The following is a 27,061-nucleotide window of genomic DNA, read 5'->3' as shown; positions in this document are numbered from 1 at the left end:
AAAAAGTCAACAATTTATATTTCAAAACAGAGGGAGTACGAGTTAATTAATACAAAAAATCACGTCACCTAATTCACAAGTCCCTATTTTCTACCTCGAAATCTGCAACTCATAATAATTACCACACTTGTCTGCCACCGCTATTGACAACAAGCGTTTTTGATTGTCATCAATACATTCCGACAAAATTATCTATTTTTGTCAAACGACTTATATTTAAAAACAGAGGGACTACAAATTAATACAAAAAATCACGTTACCTACTTCACAAGTCCCTACTTTCTACCTCGAAATCTGCAACTCATAATAATTACCACACTTGTCTGCCAGCGCTATTCACAACAAGCGTTTTTGATTGTCATCAATACATTCCAATCACAAAATTATCTATTTTGGTCAAACGACTTATATTTCAAAACAGAGGGAGTAAATGTTAATACAAAAAATCACGTCACATACGTTACAAGTCCCTACTTTCTACCTCGAAATCTGCAACTCATAATAATTACCACACTTGTCTGCCACCGCAATTGACAACAAACGTTTTCGATGTCATCAATACATTCCGACAAAATTATCTATTTTTGTCATAAATCCAGCACGATCAACCAATTCGGAGAATTATTAAGTTTTAGTATATAAAAAAGTAATTCAAAACCTTAAGTATTATTTTAATAATATTAAAGTCGATTATTAGTCATGTTAACCAAAAATGTAAATTGTAAATTGCCTATATTGTAGATAAAATCATAAAATAAATTCATTAAATTTAAATTTAAATCACGAGTTCCTTAAATAGTCTTGATCTAAAGTTTACTTTCCATCAATTTTTGCCCATCAATCACACAAATTTTGTAGAATTTTCTCTCAAGTGAATATCCAAATCTTTTTTTGCTATAAATGTCTTTGCATCTAATTTTTCAACATATTCAAAATTGTTCTTTACAAATATAATTTGCTTCTACACACATGAATGTGCTTCTAGGCAATTTTATCAAACATAATGAAATAAGGTGTTTTATGTGGATTCCTTTTTACGGGTGTTCTACTTTGAATGTAGCATTATATTTAAAAACAGAGGGAGTTCAAGTTAATACAAAAAATAGGCCACCTACTTTACAAGTCCCTACTTTTACCTCGAAATCTGCAACTCATAATAATTACCACATTTGTCTACCACCGCTATTGACAACAAGCGTTTTCGATTGTCATCAATACATTCCGACAAAATTATCTATTTTTGTCAAACGACTTATATTTAAAAATAGAGGGAGTACAAGTTAATACAAAAAATCAGGTCACCTACTTTACAAGTCCCTACTTTCTACCTCGCAATCTGCAACTAATAATAATGACCACACTTGTCTGCCACTGCTATTGACAATAAGCGTTTTCGATTGTCATCAATACATTCCGACAAAATTATCTGTTTTTGTCAAACGACTTATATTTAAAAATAGAGGGACTACAAATTAATACAAAAAATCACGTTACCTACTTCACAAGTCCCTACTTTCTACCTCGAAATCTGCAACTCATAATAATTACCACACTTGTCTGCCAGCGCTATTCACAACAAGCGTTTTTGATTGTCATCAATACATTCCAATCACAAAATTATCTATTTTGGTCAAACGACTTATATTTCAAAACAGAGGGAGTAAATGTTAATACAAAAAATCACGTCACATACGTTACAAGTCCCTACTTTCTACCTCGAAATCTGCAACTCATAATAATTACCACACTTGTCTGCCACCGCAATTGACAACAAACGTTTTCGATGTCATCAATACATTCCGACAAAATTATCTATTTTTGTCATAAATCCAGCACGATCAACCAATTAGGGGAATTATTAAGTTTTAGTACATAAAAAAGTAATTCAAAACCTTAAGTATTATTTTAATAATATTAAAGTCGATTATTAGTCATGTTAACCAACAATGTAAATTGTAAATTGCCTATATTGTAGATAAAATCATAAAATAAATTCATTAAATTTAAATTTAAATCACGAGTTCCTTAAATAGTCTTGATCTAAAGTTTACTTTCCATCAATTTTTGCCCATCAATCACACAAATTTTGTAGAATTTTCTCTCAAGTGAATATCCAAATCTTTTTTGCTAAAAATGTCTTTGCATCTAATTTTTCAACATATTCAAAATTGTTCTTTACAAATATAATTTGCTTCTACACACATGAATGTGCTTCTAGGCAATTTTATCAAACATAATGAAATAAGGTGTTTTATGAGGATTCCTTTTTACGAGTGTTCTACTTTGAATGTAGCATTATATTTCAAAACAGAGGGAGTTCAAGTTAATACAAAAAATCAGGTCACCTATTTTACAAGTCTCTACTTTCTACCTCGAAATCTGCAACTCATAATAATTACCACATTTGTCTACCACCGCTATTGACAACAAGCGTTTTCGATTGTCATCAATACATTCCGACAAAATTATCTATTTTTCCCAAACAACTTATATTTAAAAATAGAGGGAGTACAAGTTAATACAAAAAATCAGGTCACCTACTTTACAAGTCCCTACTTTCTACCTCGCAATCTGCAACTCATAATAATTACCACACTTGTCTGCCACTGCTATTGACAATAAGCGTTTTCGATTGTCATCAATACATTCCAATCACAAAATTATCTATTTTTGTCAAACGACTTATATTTCAAAATAGAGGGAGTACAAGTTAATACAAAAAATCAGGTCACCTACTTTACAAGTCCCTACTTTCTATCTCGAAATCTGCAACTCATAATAATTACCACACTTGTCTGCCACCGCAATTGACAACAAGCGTTTTCGATGTCATCAATTAATTCCGACAAAATTATCTATTTTTGTCATAAATCCAGCACGATCAACACATTAGGAAAATTTTTAAGTTTTAGTACATAAATAAATAATTCAAAATCTTAAGTATTATTTTAATAATATTAAAGTCGATTATTAGTCATGTTAACCAACAATGTAAATTGTAAATTGCCTATATTGAAGATAAAATTATAAAATAAATTCATTAAATTTGAATTTAAATCATGAGTTCCTTAATTAGTCTTGATCTAAGGTTTACTTTCCATCAATCACACAAATTTTGTAGAATTTTCTCTCAAGTGAATATCCAAATCTTTTTTGCTACAAATGTCTTTGCATCTAATTTTTCAAGATATTCAAAATTGTTCTTTACAAATATAATTTGTTTCTACACACATGAATGTGCTTCTAGGCAATTTTATCAAACATAATGAAATAAGGTGTTTTATGAGGATTCTTTTTTACGAGTGTTCTATTTTGAATGTAGCATTATATTTCAAAACAGAGGGAGTTCAAGTTAATACAAAAAATCAAGTCACCTACTTTACAAGTCCCTATTTTCTACCTCAAAATCTGCAACTCATATTAATTACCACACTTGTTTGTCACCGCTATTGACAACAAGCGTTTTCGATTGTCATCAATACATTCCGACAAAATTATCTATTTTTGTCAAACGACTTGTATTTCAAAACAGAGGGAGTACATGTTAATACAAAAAATCACGTTACCTACTTTACAAGTCCCTAATTTCTACATCGAAATCTGCAACTCATAATAATTACCACACTGTCTGCCACCGCAATTGACAACAAGCGTTTTCGATTGTCATCAATACATTCCAATCACAAAATTATCTATTTTGGTCAAACGACTTGTATTTCAAAAGAGAGGGAGTACAAGTTAATACAAAAAATCACGTCACCTACTTTACAAGTCCCTAATTTCTACCTCGAAATCTACAACTCATAATAATTACCACACTTGTCTGCTACCGATATTGACAACAAGTGTTTTCGATTGTCATCAATACATTCGAATCACAAAATTATCTATTTTGGTCAATCGACTTGTATTTCAAAAAAGAGGGAGTACAAGTTATTACAAAAAATCACGTCACATACGTTACAAGTCCCTACTTTCTACCTCGAAATCTGCAACTCATAATAATTACCACACTTGTCTGCCACCGCAGTTGACAACAAGCGTTTTCGATGTCATCAATACATTCTGACAAAATTATCTATTTTTGTCATAAATCCAGCACGATCAACTCATTAGGAAAATTATTAAGTTTTAGTACATAAATAAATAATTCAAAACTTTAAGTATTATTTTAATAATATTAAAGTCAATTATTAGTCATGTTAACCAACAATGTAAATTGTAAATTGCCTTATATTGTAGATAAAATCATAAAATAAATTCATTAAATTTAAATTTAAATCTCGAGTTCCTTAAATAGTCTTGATCTAAAGTATACTTTCCATCATTTTTTGCCCATCAATCACACAAATTTTGTAGAATTTTCTCTCAAGTGAAAATCCAAATCTTTTTTGCTATAAATGTCTTTGCATTTAATTTTTCAACATATTCAAAATTGTTCTTTACAAATATAATTTGCTTCTACACACATGAATGTGCTTCTAGGCAATTTTATCAAACATAATGAAATAAAGTGTTTTATGAGGATTCCTTTTTCCGAGTGTTCTACTTTGAATGTAGCATTATATTTCAAAACAGATCCAAGTTAATACAAAAAATCAGGTCACCTACTTTACAAGTCCTTATTTTCTACCTCAAAATCTGCAACTCATATTTATTACCACACTTGTCTGCCACCGCTATTGACAACAAGCATTTTCGATTGTCATCAATACATTCCGACAAAATTATCTATTTTTGTCAAACGACTTGTATTTCAAAACAGAGGGAGTACAAGTTAATACAAAAAATCACGTCACCTACTTTACAAGTCCCTAATTTCTACCTCAAAATCTGCAACTCATATTAATTACCACACTTGTCTGCCACCGCTATTGACAACAAGCGTTTTCGATTGTCATCAATACATTCCAACAAAATTATCTATTTTTGTCAAAGGACTTATATTTAAAAACAGGGAGAGTACAAGTTAATACAAAAAATCACGTTACCTACTTTACAAGTCCCGACTTTCTACCTCGAAATCTGCAACTCATAATAATTACCACACTTGTCTGCCACCGCTATTGACAACAAGCGTTTTCAATTGTCATCAATACATTCCAATCACAAAATTATCTATTTTGGTCAAACAACTTATATTTCAAAACAGAGGGAGTACAAGTTAATACAAAAAATCACGTCACATACGTTACAAGTCTCTACTTTCTACCTCGAAATCTGCAACTCATAATAATTACCACACTTGTCTGCCATTGTTATTGACAACAAGCGTTTTAGAAGTACAATGCTCAAGAGTTGGTATGGATTTTTTTATGGTACAACCCAGAGCTCCTTGTATCCTTTAGAATATCATACCAAAATAATAGCCAAAAAGTGCATTGAGCCTTCTTCTATACAGTACACCAAATTCAAGCATTTCTGACGGCCATTTTAGCCTATATTCTGTCAGAAATATGCTTTCTTCCTCTGTCGGAAAACTTGTAGTCAAAATTTCTGAATTGCGTAGGAAGTTACAGTTTTGTTGGAAGGTAATGTGGGACCCACTACTTACTTATTATAATAATAAATTGAACATCTGACAAATAGGTCCGTCCAAAATTTACAATTAAAAATGAAAAAAAAAACATAAATTTATTTTCGTACTAAAATAATAATACAAACCTTCTGACAGATAAACTTAGTCATAAATTACATACTTCAGACATAGACTAATATCCTCTGCAATACCATATGAATTGAAAATGAAACTAATGCAAGTACACTTACAAAACCATAAGTTGCAGCTTATATTAAACATTCATAAACAAAAGAGTTGCGAAATTCGTCGTCAAAAACATACAAAGGATGGCAAAGTTCACTACTAACACCATAGTTACAAGTTCACGGTTCAAAAACATAAAAAGGGTAGCAAACTTCACTGCTAACACCATATATTGTATTCTTCTCCATCTTTCGGAATCTTCTTGTCAGCCCGTGTCTTTTCTTCTCTCTGAATCTTTCACATATTGTCACATATATGCTCTATTACAGATTGAGGATCAACAGTGTGATATTCCTGTGAAACAAAACAAATAAGTCATGCTCCATCAGTAATTTTAGTTTATGAATAACAATGCATAATAGAGCTCATATTTGTTTAGCAGATAGCAGGGAGCCTGTGTTTGTTTAGAAGAAGGGAACCAGCTATGGTCTTGAAATCGTTGAAACTGGATTAAACCTTAGATGCTAGAATCTCTATAGCAGAAAGGAGCATGCAAAGCCGGGGGACGCATTCTTACACAGATATATCATTCTAAATAACATGGAGATACCTAAGAGATATATTTCCCGTCAGTAACGTGATATTAATATTCCCGGACAAAATTCATCATTTCTCTGCACCATTGTAGTGGTTATTAAGCCAAATTACACTACAAATGCTTCTAAGTATCATGTGTAGAAATAAGATGCTAAGATAGGTGAATACGAGCCATCAGTGTAGTTATGTGGAAGCTAATCCCTGACGAAGTACCAATTAAGCTCGAAAAATTAATTATTTAATTCTTTAAGTCATGTTTGGCCTCAAAAATTAGTAAAACTATTGTTTCTAACATAAAACTTATTGTCTAAGGAAGTTTGGCATTGTCCTCGTGTAGTACTTATTTTGAAAACTCAATCTATAACTCCTCCTTAAATCTTTTACATGTGGTTCTTTTTTAGTTTATACATCTCTCGTTTCTCTATACATATGCTTGGGTTCACAAGACAACTAAGTCAAATTGCTTACTGAAAGAATCTCTCGGGATTGTGGATCTAGTATGCTATAAATCAAAAATACTAACCAAGTGTTTCATTAAGGGAGTCGCTAATATGATCCATGGATATAGTAGAACCATCTATAGATCAATGTACACCAAAGTAAAGATTGGGTTATAAAAATCAACGATTTATGGTTATTTTATTTCAGTCACATTTGGCCTTGAAAGTGTTGTTTTCAACATAAAAATAATTTTAAAATGATGTGTCCCATGTCTTTGTTTAGTATATGTTTTGGAACCTCTGTACTGCTTTGTTCTCCAACTAAAGTGATTCTCCTTAATATTATCATATAAAATTAAATCCATACTATTAAAATTCATGTGAATGTATCTGAATATTCATGCATACCTGCCTCTTCGAAACCTATCTAAACTGTGGTGGTGCTAATGTTGTTTTTGGTTTGGTATTATACTCATGGATACAATTAGGAAGATCAAATCCTATTTTTTTACACATCGACGGTCTTCTTTGTTTAAGTCCTAAAATTGAATATGTGTTCTCAAGTGAGAGTTAAAGCAAAAGTATTTTTTTTAACTTTCATTCGAAATAACTATAATTATTATTTTTCAAGATGGTAAAACTGTTATGCAGAACTACCATTGGGTTTTATACTTTTCTCTATGCTTTACTTGATCATGGAGATACTAGGTGTTTATGTTTACTCTTTTTGTTCGTGCAAAATATGTTTATGTATTATATTTATGACTCTCTTCTAAAAGTCAGTGATTAATCACGATTAGTCACCGATTAATCTCTGTTCCGTAACTCGTCGAACTGATTAAATATCTGATTATTCAATTAATCATCCTATTAATCCCCGATCAATCTAGTTAAATCCCTGATTAATCCTTGTCGTGTGATTTCACCGATTAAGTCCGCCTCCTGCTTTTTACAACGCTGAATTCTGGGTACAATTAAGAAGATCAAATCGTTTTTCTTCACATATGCTAGGCCTTCCTTTGTGTTTAAGTTTTACTTAAGCTAATTTTTAGCAAAAGTATTTTTAACTTAATTGCATTGGGAACCAACATTGTGTTTCATAGGTTTCTCTATGCTTTACTAGATGATCCATGTTTAAGTGTTTATGTTTACTCTTTTTTTTCATACAAAATACTTCTTTTGAATCAGAGTTATCTGTATTTGCACTCATTTGTATGAAATAAACTGTACATACAGTGTAGCTTTATCCCCTTGTATTTAGCTCTTCCTTGTTATGAAAGTAGTAAATTAATCAACTAAATCGAATGGTGTCTTAGGGGATCTAAAATTGCGCGCTTCTTCATCGTGTTGTTTGAAAACTCCAGGCTGAAATTCGAGAGCTATATCTGTGAACGTCGAATAGTATGTACTTAGGGCAAAGGGAATAATGGGCACTACTTAGGTCTAGAGCTGAAGGGTCTCTTGCTTCCTGCTCAGGTGGTTGGTATGGTTTGGTTGGATTCATCTATAATTCGAACATCTTCTTCCTGCCATGGTCAAGGTCTTCTTCCGATGACATCACCGGCGAATAATATGTGCAAACGGCCCAAGACCGTCTCAGAATGGGGCCCACTTGTCAAGCCCATACAGATATATGCAATATTTTTATTTTATTATGTGTTAATTAAAATTTATATTCTTTTTCCCCGTTGCCAATTATCATTAATATTATTATATATTCTTATGTTAGTGTTTTATTTATATTTTATTATTAGTTACTAAATTATTTTTTTGAGACTTTTGGATCAATTTATAAAGTATTTTTAGTAGCTAGATATTGTCACAAATTAAATATAATAACTAATATTTATTTTTCTATATTATATATATATATATATATGTGAATATATTTAAAATTTATTCTTTAATTTTGCACAAGCCTACCAGACTATTGAGTGGGGCCTTGGTCAAATGCTGCAAAACAAAAAGTATGATATAATCGAGATACTAGTGTACAATTAGTTTCCGCATATATATAAATAAGTACACTCTCCTTTTTACCCTAGCTCCCTTTCTCGGCCGCTTTGAAATTCTGTTGTGTTTTCTCTCTCTAGCTTGGAGTCCCGTGCCAACCTTAACTTGCTTTAAAGCTTTAAAAAAAAGGTATGACAGTCATTTCTCCCGTATATATAGATAAATACATGTATATGTATAATCCCATGTTTATGCTCATTTATCTTGTTAGATTTTAAGATGATAATTGTCTTCTTATTATATATACATATATATAATAATCTTTGGGGATTATACACGACACCATTCTTTTATAAAACAGGATTGGGGATTTAGAATATCATATATCATAATCTTTGGGTTGGCTATATTGTAGCCTAACAAAATTATACTGACCAAAATTTTCATCCAGCAAGCTTCAAGCATGAGAGATGTAAAAATCAGTGGTTTATTTAACATAAAAATACTTGTTGAATGATGTGGTGCCTATCCTTTTTAGTAAATCTTTTGAAGCACTCTTTTAATCTTGGATCTTCAATAAAATGACAACCAAACCAAATTGTTAGGGAAAAGAATTTGGGGATCTCATATGTTATGTACTATGACCTTTGATTTGTGTAAAATATTAGAAACGACACCATTTTTATTGCAAAAATATTTTAGGAAGATTAAAACACATGGTTCTCTAAACTAAAGTGGTTCTCCATCATATAGAATAAGGTTCCCACCATGACAATTCAAATATTGGTCTATCTCTCATTATTTATATAATTTATTATTATTATTTTAAAGATAGAGAAAAAGGTAATTTAGGATGACAATATTATCTAACCAAACTATTACAACAAACTAATTATGCATATCTTCCTTATTATAGTTTATAATAAATCATTTGTCATAAATATATAAATACAAGCACACTCTCCATTGCTCTCTTGCTCCCTCTCTCCCCCTTTGAAATACTAGTGTTTTTTCTTCTCTCTAGCTTAGAGCCCCCTACCAACCTTAGTTTGTGCAAAAAAGGTACACCAGTCTCCTCAACATATAGATAGATACATGTATATGTATAATCCCGTGTTTATGCTTATGCAGATAGATACAATCGCGTGTTTATGCTTATGCTTTGTCGGTTTTGCATACAACTTATTACCCATTTATCTTATTTCTTCTCAAGTAAATTGATAAATTTTTTTCTTAATATATATAAACATATATGGGTTTAAGATAGTAATAAAAATATATGATTGTTTAAGTATCTTGTTCAACCGTGAATCCGGGTTTTTTGTATGGTACAAATGAGAGCCCTCTATTTATTGTGAGAAATGATGCCAAAGTATTAACCAAGTGGTGCTTAGTGCGAACATCTAATGAGCTATCAATGTAGCCAAACCATGCCGAAGCTAATCCACGTCCAAGTACCAATTAAACTCAAAAAAATCAATAATTTATGTTTTAAGTATGTTTGGTTTTAAAAATCAATAAAATTGTTTTTTTTAGCATAAAATTAATGGTCGAAGGATGTATGGCATTGTCCCCATTTCACAAATGTTTTGGAAACTCCATCCACAATTGCTCCTTCAATTTTTTATGTATGATTCTCTTATATTTTATGCATCACACGTTTCTTTATACATATATAGGATTGGGGATTTAGTATGATATATACCATGATCTTTGGGTTGTCTATACTATAGACTAACAAAAATATTGACCAACTATTTCATCCAGCGAGCTTCAAGCATGAGCCATGAACGTTACGGAAATGTAATGAGGCTAATATACTCTAAAGTTTGCGATTGAGCAATAAAAATCAGTGATTTATGTTTATGCTGATAGATTGATAACAAAAAAATTCAATACTCTCTAATATGAAGTAGGCTTAAATATATGACTGGGAATTGGTCATCTTTTTCACAGCTCTACATCCTAGCTTCCTTTTGACACATTCTCTATGAAGTGAGATCTAGTATCAATATGTTTGCTTCTGTCATGAAATGTTGGATTCTTTGCTAACCCAGTGACATATTTATTATCAATGGAAGTAGTCGTAGATTTTTATTGAGGCAGATGAATTATCCTCAACTTTCATCTTAACCAAATAGCATGACACACACATAATGCTGCAGAAACCTACTCAGCTTCACGATTGTGGAGAGTGTCACTATTGGGGTTTTTCTTGAACACCAAGTGAAAGCAGTATCTCCCAAAAAGAATATAAAACCAGTTGTGCTTTTTCGGTCATCAACATTGCCACCCCAGTCACTATCACCATAGCCGTAGAGTGTAACATCTTTTGATGGAAAATAAGCAACACCATAATTAAGAGTACCTTCGATATGTTGAAGTATTCTTTTAGCCATCTTCAAGTGCGACACAATTCATGCTTCCATATAATCACTAATGAGACTAACACCATATAAAATATCAAGCCTCGTGCAGGTTATAATTAGATATCTCAGGCTTCCAACAATACTCCTGTAGAGAGAAGGATCAATTTTATTACTTTCATAGCTTCGTTCCACATGGCATTGGTGTACTCGCTAGATTACGATCCTCCATCTTAAATTTCTCAAGAATTTTCTTAGCATAAGCTTTCGGAGAAATAAAAACTTTATCTTCACTTTGTTTTACTTCCATTTCCAGATAATATGACATCAAACCTAGACCTAGATCAGTCATGTCAAATTTTTGAGCCATTTCTTTCTTAAATTCATTAAACATTTTAATGTACCCGGTGAAAATCAAGTCATCTACGTGTAAACATACAAGCATAAACCCTCTGTTTGAATCATTTTTGACATAGAGTGCATGTTCATTCGAACACCTAATAAATCCATGATCTCGAAAATATTTATCAATTCTATTGTACCACGCTTTAGGCGCTTGCTTTAACCCGTAAAGGGCCTTTTTTAACTTCAGCACTTTATCTTCATGACCTTTAACAACAAATCCTTGCTGTTGTCTAATGTAAACTTCTTCCTCCAAATTACGGTTCAGAAACGCAGACTTTACATCCATCTGAAACCCACATATTGACCTGCCAAAGTAATGAATGCCGGGGCCAAAAACCTTGTCATAGTGAATGCCATGTTTTTGACTATATCCCTTTGCAACAAGCCGTGCTTTGAATTTTTCAACTTCGCCAGCTGCATTTTTCTTTAGTTTGTAGACCCACTGTACCTCGATTGCTCACTCGAAGTGGTCTTTCAGAATCGTGATCTGATTGTGAGCTAGGAGAATGATCTGGTGGTGTGATATCATCTTTATTTTGCGATGTTTCTTCTTCTTGACGAGGAAAGATGATGTACACCTCATTTTCAGGCACCTCCCAAATCCATGATTTTTTTTCATCAAAATGAGAATCTCTATTGATTACAAGTTTTCCGGTAGAAGGATTATAAAACTTGTAGCCCTTTGTACCAGGTACATATCCAATAAAAACGAATTTCTCACTTTTTGGATCAAGCTTAGTCCTTTTTTAATCCGGAACATGTATAAGTGATATGCTCCCAAATTCACACAAGTGAGAAACATCAGGTTTTTCCCCTCTCCATGCTTGTTCCTGCCAAACCATGTACACTCTTCAGGCACATAGGTTTGATAAATATACACATTCTACGGGTTCAGCCCAGAATTCCATACCGGTTCAGCCCAGAATTAAATATATCGGCATGCTTTTACTTTTAAGCATACTTCGAACCATATTTAAAATGGTCCTATTTTTTCGTTCCACAACTCCGTTATGTTGTGAAGATCATGGAACAGTGAGTAGAAGCCTTATCCTATTTTCCTAGCAAAACTGACTAAATTCTTTACAGGTAAACTCTTCCCCTCCATCACTTCTTAGAGATTTAATAAAGCATCCACTTTCTCTCTCAACCAAAGATTTAAAAATTTTAGATGCTCCAAAAACTTCATCTTTTGTCTTTAGAAAATAAACCCAAGTTTTGTTTGAAAATCATCGACAAACAGCGTTTGGCTGAACATGCGTCAGCTCTGCAGAATAGCCGTCAACAAGGCTAAACGTGCCCAAAATATTGAAAATCACCCTAACACCATGGGCCCGCATGTCGTGGGAACCGTTGGCACCCATCCCGAGGCCCCGGGACCCCGACGGTGCACGCGTGTGTGTTTTATCAAGAGTAAACTGCCCGTCGTGGGAACCGTCCGAGGCCCCAGGCGCCGTCGGGGTGTGATAACAATAAATACAATACTCTAATATGAAGTAGGCTTAAATATGTGACTGGGAATTGTGTGTGTATATATATCTGTTATTGCTGGCTACTAAATTACAAACTGGAGCACCTTATAAAGGCTCTTCATATAATTCGAGAACATACATAACACTTTCTAGGATTATCAGTTACAATGACTTATCATATCTAAACTGCTGGACATGAACAGATTAACACTGGAGCAAGTTTATATTTATTATTTATTTTTTAACATATGCTATTCATGTTTGGCCTTGAAAGTGTTAGTTTTAACATAAAAATGCTTGTTGAATGATATATATATCTTCAATCTGTTAAAATAACAATGAAACTAAATTGCTTGGGAAAAGAACTTGGGGATCTTATATCTTATGTAACATAATCTTTAAGCTGTGCAAGATATATTAAAAATGGACCTTTTATTGTAATGAAGATTAGGACACACAGTTCTTGGAATGAAGTTCATATAAAATTAAGTTGATACTATTAAAATTCATGTGTATATAGTCATGCATGTCTAGCTACCTTCTTGAAACCTTGTCTTCTCGTAACTGAATTGTACGGTATTCACTATGCTAAAACATATACAGCAGGTATTATACTCATTCAAACAATTAGGAAGATCAAATCATTTTTCTTCTCAAACCCGTGTTCCTGTCTGTTTAAATTTTAAAATTGAACATATGTTCTCAAGTGAGAATAACTATTAAATTATTATTTGTTGAAGATGTTATAACTATTATGCAGAACCAACATTGCTTTTTATGCTTTTCTCAATGCTTTAGTAGATCAGTGTTTATGTTTACTCTTTTGTTGGTACAATATATTTCTTACTTCTATTTAATTAGAGGCATCTTTATATATTAATTTGCACTCATTTGTATGAAATAAACTCTACATACAGTAGCTTTATCCCCTTATATTAGCTCCTCCTCATATTATAAGGTTTAGTAATATTGAATTTCATCATTTTGTAATATTGATCGACATTTTTTATCAGATGGTATTGCTTCCTCGTGTTGGTAGAGAATTCCAGGCTCAAATTCCAGACCTAGTAGCTATCTGAACAGGCCGATTGACACAGAAAACCAAGATCATGTGCCCTTTGATTTTTTTGTGGGATTACCAGTACCAGTCACATTGATCAGAGATATCAGCACTGTCTCAGAGAAAAAGAAAGATGAAAGGCTGGACTTTTCTGCGCAATCAACTGACTCGCTTTCAACAGATCCATGTTACGTTTTGGTTCCTGGGGTCTGCCGTGATTTATGGAATGATACAGAAGAGGCAAGCTTTCTCCTTGGCTTGTACCTGTTTAAGAAGAAGTTTGTTGAGCTGAAGGAATTTGTTGGAAGTAAAAAAATGGGAGAATTATTGTTTTTCTACTACACAGCGTTTTATAAGTCCTCTGGATTTAATACATGGTCAACGTGTGGTGAAGGCAGAAAAGGGAAGCGTGCATATGGCACATGGTTATTCAAAGGTTTCAGGCATCGGGAACTATTATCTCGTCTGAGTCCTCAGGTCTCCGAGGAAAGGCAGAAACTGCTGAGGGAGGTAATTTATTAACTATACTCTCTTTTTTCCGAGTAGAAAATATCTGTGATTTTTAATTGAGATCCCTATACATGTTTTGGATTTCACCATTATTGATTGGTGGATCGAGTTAATGGTTAGTGCCTATTTTATGTGAGTGAAGTTCGTGTCTTAATTAATGATTTTCACTGCCTGACATATATAGGGAAATTTCTCTGTTCATTTTCTGCGAGTGAAATTAACTGCTCTCATTTCTCTGCTTTTGTGCTCAATTGGCAGGTGACTGAAAAATATGCAGAGAAGGACATGTCGCTAACCGAATATGTGTTCTCTATAAAATCTATTGTTGGGTTAGAAACCTTTGTTAATTCAGTTGCCATTGGAAAAGGAAACCGAGATCTAACAAGCATGGTCCGTAGGCCTGTGCCGATACCTGTTGGTGAAGCATGTTCCAATCTTGAACATGCTGAGATTGTGAAGATTCTAGCTGGACGTTGTCGTTTAACCAATGTTCAGTCTAGTGATTTGTTTTGGGAAGCCGTCTGGCCCCGTTTGCTGGCAAGAGGATGGCACTCAGAACAGCCAAAAAACAAAGCTTCTCTGGTCTTTCTTCCTCCTTGTGTTGAGAAGTTTTCAAGAAAATTAGTTAAAGGAAACCACTATTTTGAATCTTTTAAAGATGTCTTGAGTAAGGTTGGTTCTGAACCAGAGCTTCTTCAGCTTGACACTTATGATGAAGGGGAGAAGAAGGAAGAGAAGGGGTTGATTGAGGAGACCAAGGAGCAGCAAAATTTGCCTAAGAAGCGTCGTTTTTCTTTGCCTCATACAAGCCTCGATAATGGAAAATCTGTCAAATCCAAAAATTGAAAACTTTGCCATCAAAAATGATAATTGTTTCCCGACACAGTGAGGAGGATACTTCTTTTGTCTCAACTATTAAATCCAATTGCATCCAAAACGTGTCGGTTGATCAGCAAACAAGTAGTTCAAACCAACTTGTTCGGATTGATGGTCCAGAAACCATAACGAAAGCAGAAAAGCAAAAGAAGTTGTACGACGACAAGCAGGCTCCAGAACTAGTAGATATTCAGTTCCAAAATAAGCGGCCATTTACCAGTTCCTTAAAAGGAAACCCTTGTGGGAGCACTACTAGAGCTTCTCAAGATGATGATTCTTATGATCAAGAAAATTCTCAATCTGGCATGTTCATGACAAATTTAGCAAACGTGCAAGATGATATCACGAGCACCCAACAGGATGCTTGCTGTGCACTTCAAACCTCTGCAGATAAGAGTGCTCCAGAGCAGCCTATTAACATGAACTCCAGGAGACAAAGTTCCAGGAATAAACTACCAACTGCAAGAGCTCTTGAAGCCCTGGTAGATGGAGATTTGACAGTGAAGAGAAGGCGGAAGTAGAATTCTGTGCTAACTGAGACATCATGATCAAGATCTGATGGACTTGGCAATAATGCGGTCATATATAACTCGGGAAAGTGGAACTGGTGTGATCGATGGTGTGGTCAATAATGTTTGACAAAATTCGGTTTTTTTTACTGGTGTCTTCATACGTTATAACTTTTTAAAAAAATGTTCCAAACTTAGGTAAAGTCCAAATAAGAAGTAGAAGGAATACAGATTAGATTTGTGTTTGGTTGTTTCTGTTAGAAAATAAACTTGAAATATTTTTACATATATAGATGTTGTGATTTATGTTGGTCCATTCGAATGAAAGCTATTCTTGCACTGCTCAGGTGTTTCAGATAATGTTTGAGAAAGTATTCCTTGATATATAAAATTTCACTACATTAATCCAAATAATGGTCATAAGAAAAATCAAGATGCAAATTATAAAAAACAAGAAATATTGACACTTTAGAATTAAATTACGAAATTAAAAAATCTCTAACTCGAACAACTAATGAGGGTATATATATATATATATATATATATATATATATATATATATATATATATATATATATATATATATAGGCTTTTGTTCCATGGAGACCCAGATTATATGGAGTCTAGTGGAGACCTAATCTGAACCATTAAATCAGAATTACATCTGACGGTTGGCCAGAACAAATAATACAATTAAAATATTATTACATATAATTAGATATTCTCCTTCTCTCTCCTCTCTCTTCTCTGTCTTGCTGCGGCTCGCTATCTCGTCTCTCTCGCGTGCTATCTCTCTGGAGGCCGGTGTTCTGATCTTTCTTTAGTTTACATTACTGCTACATGACGTCTTTCAACAAATCAAGCTCCTCAGTCATCCGCAAATCAAGCTCAGATTCGTGATAATGTCGATTTAACCTATTCATCAGGTTCATTATCTCTCTTGATTTTGATTTTGGTACACTTGCAATTATCTCTTTATCTCTCTGTTAATTTTGATTTGTTATATGTTGAATTTTAATTTTCATTGTTTCTCTGATATGTTTTAGTTTCAATTCGTATTAAGTTGGCCTGGTTCTGTTGTAGAATCAAATCAATTCGATTTACTTTTAAGTTTTAGTTATACTGCTCCTCTCTCTCGCTATGTTGATTTTGATTTGTTAAATGTTGACTTTCAAGTTTTATTATTCATCTCATATGTTTTAGCTTCAATTTGTATTATTGTTTCCTGGTCTTGTTCTAGAATCAAATCAGTTAGTTTAAATTTTTAGTTTTTAGCAGTAATGTTGCTTTGGTTCTACTGGAATGTTTTTGTGAATAATGCAGTTTGAAATTATTTCTTGAATTTTGGTTCTGTTGCAGAATCAAGAAAGTGAATTTATTAAAATTTTAAAATCTGCATAGTTTTATATTGTAGGTTTGGTTCTACAATAGAATCTTTTGTAACATAGTTCTAAGTAGAACCAGTATGTCTGACTGATAACTATTTATGCTTCTGATAAGTTTTGGTTCCACTGTAGAACCAAATAATGTTTTATAAATTAGTTCAAGAGCTAAAAAGTTTTACGTATAGATATGTATTTTGTAAAATTGTGTTTTTATTTGGTTTTATGTAGCTATTGTTTGTTAAAATTTATGTAGTTTTTTCCATTTGATTTGTTATTATAGTGTACTTTTCAATTTAGATAATTCTATATCCGTTAAGAGTTCACAGTTTGAGATTTAATGTTGTGTAGTTAATTTACGGTTAATTGTAGCTATTTGTTGTTGAGTCGTATGTAGTTTTGCAACTTGATTTGTTATTTCTAGTTTCCTTTTCGATTGTGACAATTTTGTTATTTATAGTCAAAATTATGTATGTTTGTTGGTTCTATTGTAGAGTCGAAACGATAATTTCCTGAAATATCTAGTTTTATTATGTAACTTTGTGTTACACTTTTGGTTCCACTGTAGAACCATATAATGTTTTACAATTTAGTTCCAAATCTATAAGTTTTGCTTTTAAAGTATGTATTTTATTAGATGATATTTTTTTCCCCTTGGTTCTACAATAGAATCAAGATAAATCAGCTAATTTTAGCGGTTACCGGTTATAAAAAGTGGCCGAAGTATTTGTTTAGTCCGTAAAAATAAATTGGCATGACTAAGAGTTCCGAGCTAAATAAGTAGTATTATTAGTAGTTCCTTACTAATTTTTTAATTTGTATTCTCCCTTAGTATTATAGTGTGTAGTTTTAATTTTCTATTTACTTCTTAAGTCTGGAATCTCTGTTACAGGTTTTGAAAGCTCTACATTTTAAGAAAACAAGTTCAGAATGAATCTTGGAACTTGATTGGTTTAGTAAGACACTAGAGTCAGATTTGCAAATATCGAAGCGAGCTCCGCCAGAAGGTCTGTTTGTGTTTTGTTCTTGTTACATTTTTAGTTTAATCACACATTTGAAATGGTGGGTTTGTTGATGAAATGTTAGCACAATATTTTGCAATAAGTCTATTTGGATCTAGTAGCTGCTGTTATTTTATTCTCTAGTTCAAGAGAGATTAGGAGTCGGCTGCTTCTAGTTACACTAAATTCTAGTCGACAATTTAGTTCAAGAGAGATTAGGAGTCGGCTGCTTCTAGTTACACTAATCCATATATATGTCTTTACATATCGAGATTTGGTTTCGTATAGATTAATCCTGGTTTATTTGCAATTTACGGCTCATATATACTAGTTTTGCATTTGTTATTGTTCTTATTGAATTCTATCTAATCAATTTTGTTATAAATATTCTGCTTGCAATTTTAGTTTTTTTTTGCTTCTATTATAGAATCAAAACAATCAATTTATTAAATGATTAATTATGTTATAGAATTGTGTACTGTAGTTTTGATTCTACTATAGAAATAATTTTTAGTTTTATTATTGGTTTACGATGGTTTTTAGTTTTTAGTTGTACTATTGCTTTGGTTCAACCGTGGAATCATTTTTTTTTGTAGATAATACAGAATCAACATAGTGAAAATTTATTAATATTATTATTTTTGCATAGTTCTGTATTCTAGATTTCTACATAAGAATCTTTTTTAACAGAGTTTTAATTGAAGCTGTTATGTCTGGCTAATAATTATTTATGCTTCTATTATAGATCAATATTAATATTGTAATGCTAATATATCACTAAAAATAATTATTACGATAATTAAATATTTAGGGTAATATATCAACTGTTTATTAGGATAATTATTAAACGTTCTTAAATTAAATAAAAAAAGTCTAGATTTTTTTTAAAACTTTTATTTCATGAATATATAAAGAATTTTTTATTTATTTGTCAATTACAAACTACTAATATAAGAAGACTTATCGTGATTCTACTATAGAATCAAAATAATAAACAAGCATTTGCCAAGTTATTTTAAAATTTTTAATAAGTTATAATCTATAATGGAATTAATTTAATTCTCTTATATAATGTTTTGACTATAATATTTGAAAAATGACCCCATTAACACAAATATCATAGTTAATGTCCAAAATATTTTTTTTTATATGGCCGTCAATACTATTCATTAAAATGTACGAAGTTGCGTTTTAATATAACAGCAAACAGCTACATCGTACGTGTAACATTTTCCGTTTTATTGAAAACGAAAAAGCTACACCAACTGACGTTTTCTAGTTTCATGAACTAGTGTAGTGAAATAAAGTAACACTCGTTAACATTTTGGGATTTATGTTTGGGTTTTAGAATGATTAATATATACTTGATATTGTTGAATTAGTTTTTTAATTCGAAGCAATTATAGATGTTCATATCTATTGAGTCCTGATACATGAATGAGATACTGATGTTTAATTGATTCTGTAACAGAACCATGTTTAAGAAGTTATTGCAATACTGCAAAGATCTTCTATTTATAAAAGAAACCATACACTATATACTAATGATCTTGTACAAACAAAAAAGACTTACTTTGAGCCTGGCTCGGCTACATTGCAGATTTAAAATTTTAAAATTTCCATTTGAACAGTAATATCCTAACCTAACATACTTATATTCCTAAGTAAAAAACAAGACCTTAAAGGAAAAAGATAAAGATTTATGCGCAACAACCACCACTACTTGCACTAGTATTCCGCTCCTGGCCACGAATGACTATACTGGTTCCCTTGAGAGTTGAAGACTTTGCATAATCCACATCACTAGCAGTGAGGGTCTTTTTGCCTGTGATATTGTATATTTATGTTAAAACTGTCAGAAAGGCAGTCTCGACGTTAGTTGCCTCACAGGGATGATGTCTCCATAGAGCATAGTTTTTCCTTCTCTGTGAGTTTCTGATCATCCTCAGTTGGTATTGCTCCAAGACTTCCCACGTCAGATTTGTTGCCAATGAGCATAATTACAATATTCTTGTCAGCATGCACCCTTAGTTCGTCGAGCCATCCAGGTATGTGATCAAATGAAAGCCGCTTTGTCATGTCATATACTACCATTGCTCGCACTGCTTCGCGGTAATATGCACTTTTTACTGATCTATACCTGGATAACATATAAGATATATAGATGCCTATCTAACACATTCAACCAAAGCATTGGGCTATATATATGTAGAATAATTCAAAATTTGTCTAGAATCATTGATCTGTGCAGGCATTGTAACATTGAGCTAGTATCTTAGGAAGGAAATAAGGCCATGCAGGGGCAAAACGAGGGCACCCCTTGATTTTATCATTAGTTCCAGATGTTGAGCATGTGGGCAGAATTGAGATTATTTATAGAAAAATTTATACAATGTAGTGTGGTTCGGCTCGTAAAAGGCACTAGTTTGTCATTCTTGACTCGAAAACTTGTATTGTGCACTCCCGTCTGGTTCTGCCACTGCATGCTTGCCTAAAGAAGTACTTAAACTGAGTGATACAAAAGTTGGACTAAAAAGATATACCCCGGAAATATACAGTAGTGCAAGAACTTGGAACTATTTATCAAGTCATCATCTATAAACTGATAAATAACAAGAAAGATAATACCAGCATTAAGTAAATATGATGATAGGTGTGCATACTCAGAATAAAGTCTTGACCATGAAATAGAGAACCTATATGCCCCTAGGCCTGTCTCTGAAATCAGATGGACATCTTCCTGCCAGAAAAGAAGAGGGAAAATTCTAAAAGAATCAGGGTATGTCAACATGCAAAATTTGTTTTTGGGTAATATTAATATAAGGCTATACTGCTTTTGTAAGTGCTAACCTTGCAACAATATTAATGTACACAAAAGTTAACACCACAAAGATGAGTACTTAGAATTGAGATTTTCATGCAGTAGAACTGCCTGTCGTTAAGACATGTCCACAAAAGAAAATATAAAAATTTATACTAACTAACACATTCTTAAATCATCCAGCAAATAGTTCATTCTACTGACATCACTTCTTTGAGGTAACGGGCAGGGAACTTAATTCGCAGAGCTCCAAGGATTACCCAATAGGGAGCATATAAATACGATAAAAACAAAGATAAGGTCTTTTTTGAATGATGGTACAAACCTTGTGTTTGTGATACTCATCACATGCAATATCTCCATTAGCTCCATTTGTGTATCCTGAAAGTATCAACTGAACCTCAAGACATTCTATTGGGAGTAAAAAAAACACTAAGCACTAATAACCAGAAGACTGAAAATGCTTATCTATAGATCAGCTATAACAAAAAAAATAGAAATCACTAAATTACCAAAGGTGAACAGAAGTAGGACAAATAAATAAATAACATCACAGACCAGAATGAGCATAAGTGTCCCAAATGCTAGGCTTCCTTCCATCTTTCTGTCTTGTACTTTAAATTGTTGTAGGTTAGCCACGTGCATTATTCAATAATTTTAAGTAGTATAAAGCAAGTCTATGATTTACATATGAAAACAAAAGTGAATAAAGTGAGATAATAATTTGGAACTCAACATTGTACTCAAGACAAAGACATGCTTGAACTTTAGCACTAAATTTACATCATAGAAAATAATTTCTAGACTATTGTAGAATCATATTTATATTACTATAGCACCACTACATAACTCTCTATAAATATTCTTAATAATTCTAAAAAAATATAAATATATGATTATACTACAAAAGCATTATAAATCTGCTTCCACAATAGAATCAAAATCTACACACATGAAATTATTCTTCTATACTAGAATCACAATCTACACACAATAATAAAAGAGTACAAAAAAAAATGCTTCTACAGAATCAAAATCTACACACATAAATTTATGCTTTTAAGACAACATATATGCTTCTATAGTAAGACAATAATGAAAAATAAAAATAGTGCTTCTACTGTAGCATCAAAAACAACAATACATACACATATACATGAAATACACAAACTCCATTAACCATGTCAAAGATTTCTGAAAATCTTATAGTGGACAGATTTTGCTAACGCTGATATATTAGGAACTCATTTTCACATTCATATCAACACTATTCTACTATTTTATTAAAATTGAAATTTCTTCAGTATTCTACTATATTATTAACATCACTTCCACATTTAAGAAAATTAGTTTCTGGTAATAGCAATATATTATAGTTTCTACTTCGACCTCAATACTGTAGAATTAGAACTGTTACAGTATTGCAGGTTCACTCATCTGTCAAAGAGTCATCAATAGGATATTTTGAATTGAAAGGCAGGATATATCTTTAATACTGTTAAAATTTATGAATTTCTAAGCAGATCATATCATACCTTCCTCACTCCAGATGTTAGTCCTAGGCTTGCGACGTCCTTGCTATTAACATACTTTTTTTCCATGTTCTCTTTTTCCAGATTCACACACTTCCTGCCTTAATTCCAAAAGAAACAATATAATTAGCTAGAAATCAAAGTCAAATGAATGTGCTTGTATGTCTGTGTTGAGTAATTTACCTCTTGGTAGAACCTTTTTAGATGTAGAACCAGCAACTCTATATACATCTTGAGACGTATGTGACTGAACACATGTATATATTTTCCTACATCTTTTCTAAAAATTACTTCACATGTACTTCCAGATTCGAGATCAAATGACTTCAAATATTAGTCGATTGCATCTTTCTTTGTGACCAAGTCTGCCTTGCCAATTAGTGGAACAGATGGAAACTACCAAAGGCCAAGTAAACCTTTATCTGGCCTCTTTATAAGAAGGAATATACTATTACATTGTGGTTGATCCATCAGGGCTTCATCTTCTATTATTTTCACAACAGTGACGGCAGAAAATTCATGCCATTGGCCTTGAAAACTTTTGGTGGATAATCCTTGACAGATATTGATCTATCATGTCTTGATACTGGCAGCGCACGACATTGACCTGAGACCGGGCATGTGGAGCAGCTTGGATTATGTAGAATGCATACTGTGGCACCAAGTTTCAAAAGAGCCTGATTAAAATCTCCCGGCCTGTCAGGACTGACTAATTGTCCTGCTAATTTCCTGACCAGAAGTATAACACAAAAGATACAAGATAAAATCAGAGATAAAATGTGAAGTACTATATTTTTATTCGCTCTGCTTAAAAACAGAGTCTTCTGTACATTTATGGATTCAGTTTTGAATGGTAGGAGATCTTAGTTGCATTTGATTGTGAGGGTGGTGTGTCATTTGACAACACCATCAATATGGAGTGGACTCCTCTTGCGGGGAAGAAACAACCATATATGAAAATTTCTTGTTGAACAGGTTGTATAAACTACATATTATCCCCATTACATGGTTCAGATGAGTTTTGTAACAAAGGTAATTATAGTAGATGTACATAGCAACTTAAGAGTTGAGAACTGAATAAAACGAACAATGTTACCTATGAGAAATAGTTGCTCTGGCTATTTTACATAAGAGATTAAAAATATGGCTATCTACTAACATGAACAAGAAAAAAATATTTAGCAAAAAAAAACATCAACAAGAAAAAACAGAATACTTATAAATACAATAACACAAATTAATGACGTATAGGAAATATCAAGTATCAAAAGTGCTTAAAAGATAACAAGATGCAAAATTTGGTTATGTTACAGAATCACAATTTATCTACTGCTCCATAAATTTTGGTTCTATTATAGAATCTTAATTCTAAAATACCTCTTACTACAAAATCACAATTCTACAAAATTTGGTTCTATTACAGAATCATAATTTATACCTTAAATTTATACACAAACTCTGTTAACCTCAGCATCCTGAAGCTATGGACAGAAACCACGTATGATTACCACTATCGATTACATTACCAATTCCATATCCTGAAGCTATGGACATCATTTGTTTTTAACCCTGGTGCTACCACCTCTTCATGGCTAGCTTGATCCTAATGTCTTGTGCACATCTCAGTCCTTCCGCCTCCTATTTGAGCTTGCTGTCAGATCTCCATTTACCAGGGCTTCAAGTGCTCTTGCAGTTGGGGCTCTGTTTCTAGTACTCTGTCTCCGAGGGTTTAAGATAGCAGGCTGCTCAGGAACACTCATGTCTGCAGAGGTGTTTGGAAAGTTTACAGGTTGTTGTGGAGTAAAAGCTTTGTTGTTTGAATCATAAATACTTGAGCCGCAAACATTTCATCATACAAAGTTAAAGTCCGAACCTATCTCTTCATTATAACAAGAAGCTAAAGTCCGATACCTTTTTCGAACTGAAGTTGAGGTATCAAGATCATTTCTCTTCTGCTTTTGGCTCAGGTGAATATCCACTGGCTTCCTTGCCTGCTGGTCATCATACAAAGTTTTCAGATTCTTGACTTTTTTCACTGGTTCGTCGGAACTGCTGTCAGAAATCTCCTCAATCCAGCCATCCTCCTCTTCCTTCTCTCCTTCATCATTTTCAGTGTGAGGCTCGAGAAGCTCTGGCTCAGAACCAACTTTGTCCAAGACCTCCATAACAGAGACAAAATAATGTTTTCCTTTCAGCAATCCTCTTGAAAACTTCTCAACACCAGGAGTAAGAAAGACCAGGTTATCCTTTGCACCTGGAACACAAACCTGTTTCTTTGGCTGTTCTGAGTGCCATCCGCTTGCCAACAAACGCGGCCAGACTGCTATCCAGAATAAATCGCTGGATTGAGCTTTGGTCAACCGATAGCCTCCAGTTAAAAAATTGACAATCTCAGTACAAGTCAGGAAGGAACATGCTTCCCCGGTTGGTATCTGCACAGGCGCAATGACCTTGTTTGTGAGATCTCTCTTGCCTTTACCAATGGAAACTACATCAACAAAAGTCTCTATCCCAACCACGGACTTTATAGAGAATACATAATCGATTAGTGATGTATCTTTCTTCTCATCGTTCTTCTCATATGCTTTGGTGGCCTGCCAGTCGAGCAAAGAGGAAACATTAAATTTCCATAAAAGAGAATTATAAGATTAGTCCACCTATATTTCCAGGCGGTGACAATCATCAATTCTGACATGAAATCACTCACATATATAAGATTCACCAAATAAAATAAGCTGAAACTAAAACATCTTTTGGAGAGAGTAAGCAGTGGTCTAACTTTATTCCCTTAGGTTACATAATTTTTTGACTTAGATTATAATGTACCCATGTGAAAGTTGAGTAGCAAAACACAGAAATGCTTTGGAGGAATTTGGACTGGTGTTGCTTATATAGCTACTGTGAATACAAAATACAATTCCTGTAGTATCTGCAGTCCGTGCACGAACTCTTGAATATGTAAAACACAACATATTTGGTTCTACTTGAGCAGGAATAAATTTTACGATGAAATAGGTACCAGAAAATCATCAGCTTAAATTTTCTGTAAATGAACAATTATTGATGATAGTGCAAGTTACAGGTTTAACTTAAATAGTTTTGTAAGGAAAACTTTTGCATGATTTATACGCCCTTCAGTTGCCGGATAATATAAATGTATGACTATTTACATCTTAAAACCTGACAACTTAATTCTAATAAGAACAGAGATTCTAGTTGATGGATTACCTTTATTAGTGCTTTCTGGCATTCCTCGGACACCTTGGAAAGCAGACGAGATAGTATTTCCTGTCGCCTCAAATCACTAAATAGCGAATGGCCAGATACACACTTTTTACTTTTCCCTTTGCGGGATGTTGACCATCTATTGTACTCAGAGGACTTATAAAATTTTGAGTAGTAATATAACAATATATCCCCCATCTTTTTAGTTCCGACAAACCTTTCCAACTGCCCAAAGTCCTTCTTAAAGATATATAAACCTAGAAGAAAACTTGCTTCTTCAATTTCATTCCAAGAATCACCACAAACCTCAGGAACCAAAGAATAAGAGGACCCTTGGTATTGTCCGTTTGTCTCTCTGACGCTTATAAATAGCGAAGGTGCATTATTTGATTGAGTAGAAAATCCTTGCTTTGCATCTCTCATATTGTCTTTGTTGATATTTCTGGTCCACTTGACTGGGACCGGCAATCCCTGCTGAAAATCCAAGGGAACGTGATCGTTCTTTTCAGCATCATCCAGCTTCTTCATATAGCTATCATACTCAGGTCCAGAAATAACAGCAGGAATTTCAGCCTGGTAGTCATCACCAACACGGGGAAGCACTTTTGGTTCCCCGAAGAGACCATGTGCATCTGAGGAATCTGTAGAAAGCAACTGCTCAGGAGATAGGTTCTCACTATTATCCCCATTCTGATTTAGTTCAGCTGACACCATCTGAAGAAAGTATAGCTGACTGTTACATTATGCAGAAGCAAAATACAGTATTATGTACTTAACCTAAGATGATACAGAACATCAATTCAATGTTATGTATTTCTTATAACCAACCGAGCCCAAAATTAGATGCCTATGCAGGTTAAGCATTGGGATATAAGTCTAATAGTTCCAGTATAAAGTGTTATCACAATCATGATACACAAACTCACCAAGGGTGTGAAACATAAAAGAGCTAGGGTCATATATATCACTTGTCAAAAAACCCTTAAAAGGAACAAAAGAATTGGTCACCCTTAAGAAAACCAATGAGGATAATAATATTAAACCAAATAAGAGTTGATTCGTTTTAGATATTTACCGATGAGAATAATATTAAGTATTTGAAAAAAAATGCAATTAACATTTGCAAAAATACTTACCAACTGGTGGCCACTAGCTATATCGAAAATGGACTACATGGTGTATATCGCAAATTTAAATTACAATTATCGTTT

General features: G+C 33.0%; 1 protein-coding gene and 1 non-coding gene across 2 annotated transcripts; both read right to left on the bottom strand.

Annotated features, from left to right (window-relative positions):
• Positions 1-19,882: 19,882 nt before the first annotated feature.
• On the bottom strand, positions 19,883-23,962 carry LOC108201606 (uncharacterized). Its single transcript, XR_010287429.1, has 5 exons — positions 22,809-23,962; positions 22,629-22,726; positions 21,419-21,474; positions 20,936-21,012; positions 19,883-20,412 (listed from the first exon to the last, which is right to left on the bottom strand). It is a non-coding gene; the product is annotated as an uncharacterized LOC108201606 (transcript).
• A 285-nt stretch (positions 23,963-24,247) lies between these two features.
• On the bottom strand, positions 24,248-26,564 carry LOC135149671 (uncharacterized). The gene is made up of 3 exons (XM_064085457.1): positions 25,854-26,564; positions 24,537-25,219; positions 24,248-24,455 (listed from the first exon to the last, which is right to left on the bottom strand). The coding sequence occupies exons 1-3, from the start codon at positions 26,562-26,564 to the stop codon at positions 24,248-24,250; spliced, it is 1,602 nt and encodes a 533-aa protein (XP_063941527.1).
• Positions 26,565-27,061: the final 497 nt, after the last annotated feature.

Source organism: Daucus carota, chromosome 9, assembly GCF_001625215.2.
Source record: "Daucus carota subsp. sativus chromosome 9, DH1 v3.0, whole genome shotgun sequence".
In the NCBI taxonomy this organism is placed as follows: domain Eukaryota; kingdom Viridiplantae; phylum Streptophyta; class Magnoliopsida; order Apiales; family Apiaceae; genus Daucus; species Daucus carota.
The sequence above is the reverse complement of the archived record's forward strand: the minus strand, read 5'-3'. Positions and strand labels throughout refer to the sequence as shown.

What these genes read in the sequence shown, in the direction of transcription:
- LOC135149671 (XM_064085457.1), bottom strand. Translation starts at nt 26,564, where the DNA reads ATGGTGTCAGCTGAACTAAATCAGAATGGGGATAATAGTGAGAACCTA. An exon ending in GCCAGAAAGCACTAATAAAG is followed by an intron (nt 25,220 to 25,853) that starts GTAATCCATCAA and finishes CTCGACTGGCAG; the next exon opens with GCCACCAAAGCATATGAGAA. An exon ending in TCAACTTCAGTTCGAAAAAG is followed by an intron (nt 24,456 to 24,536) that starts GTATCGGACTTT and finishes TTGCGGCTCAAG; the next exon opens with TATTTATGATTCAAACAACA.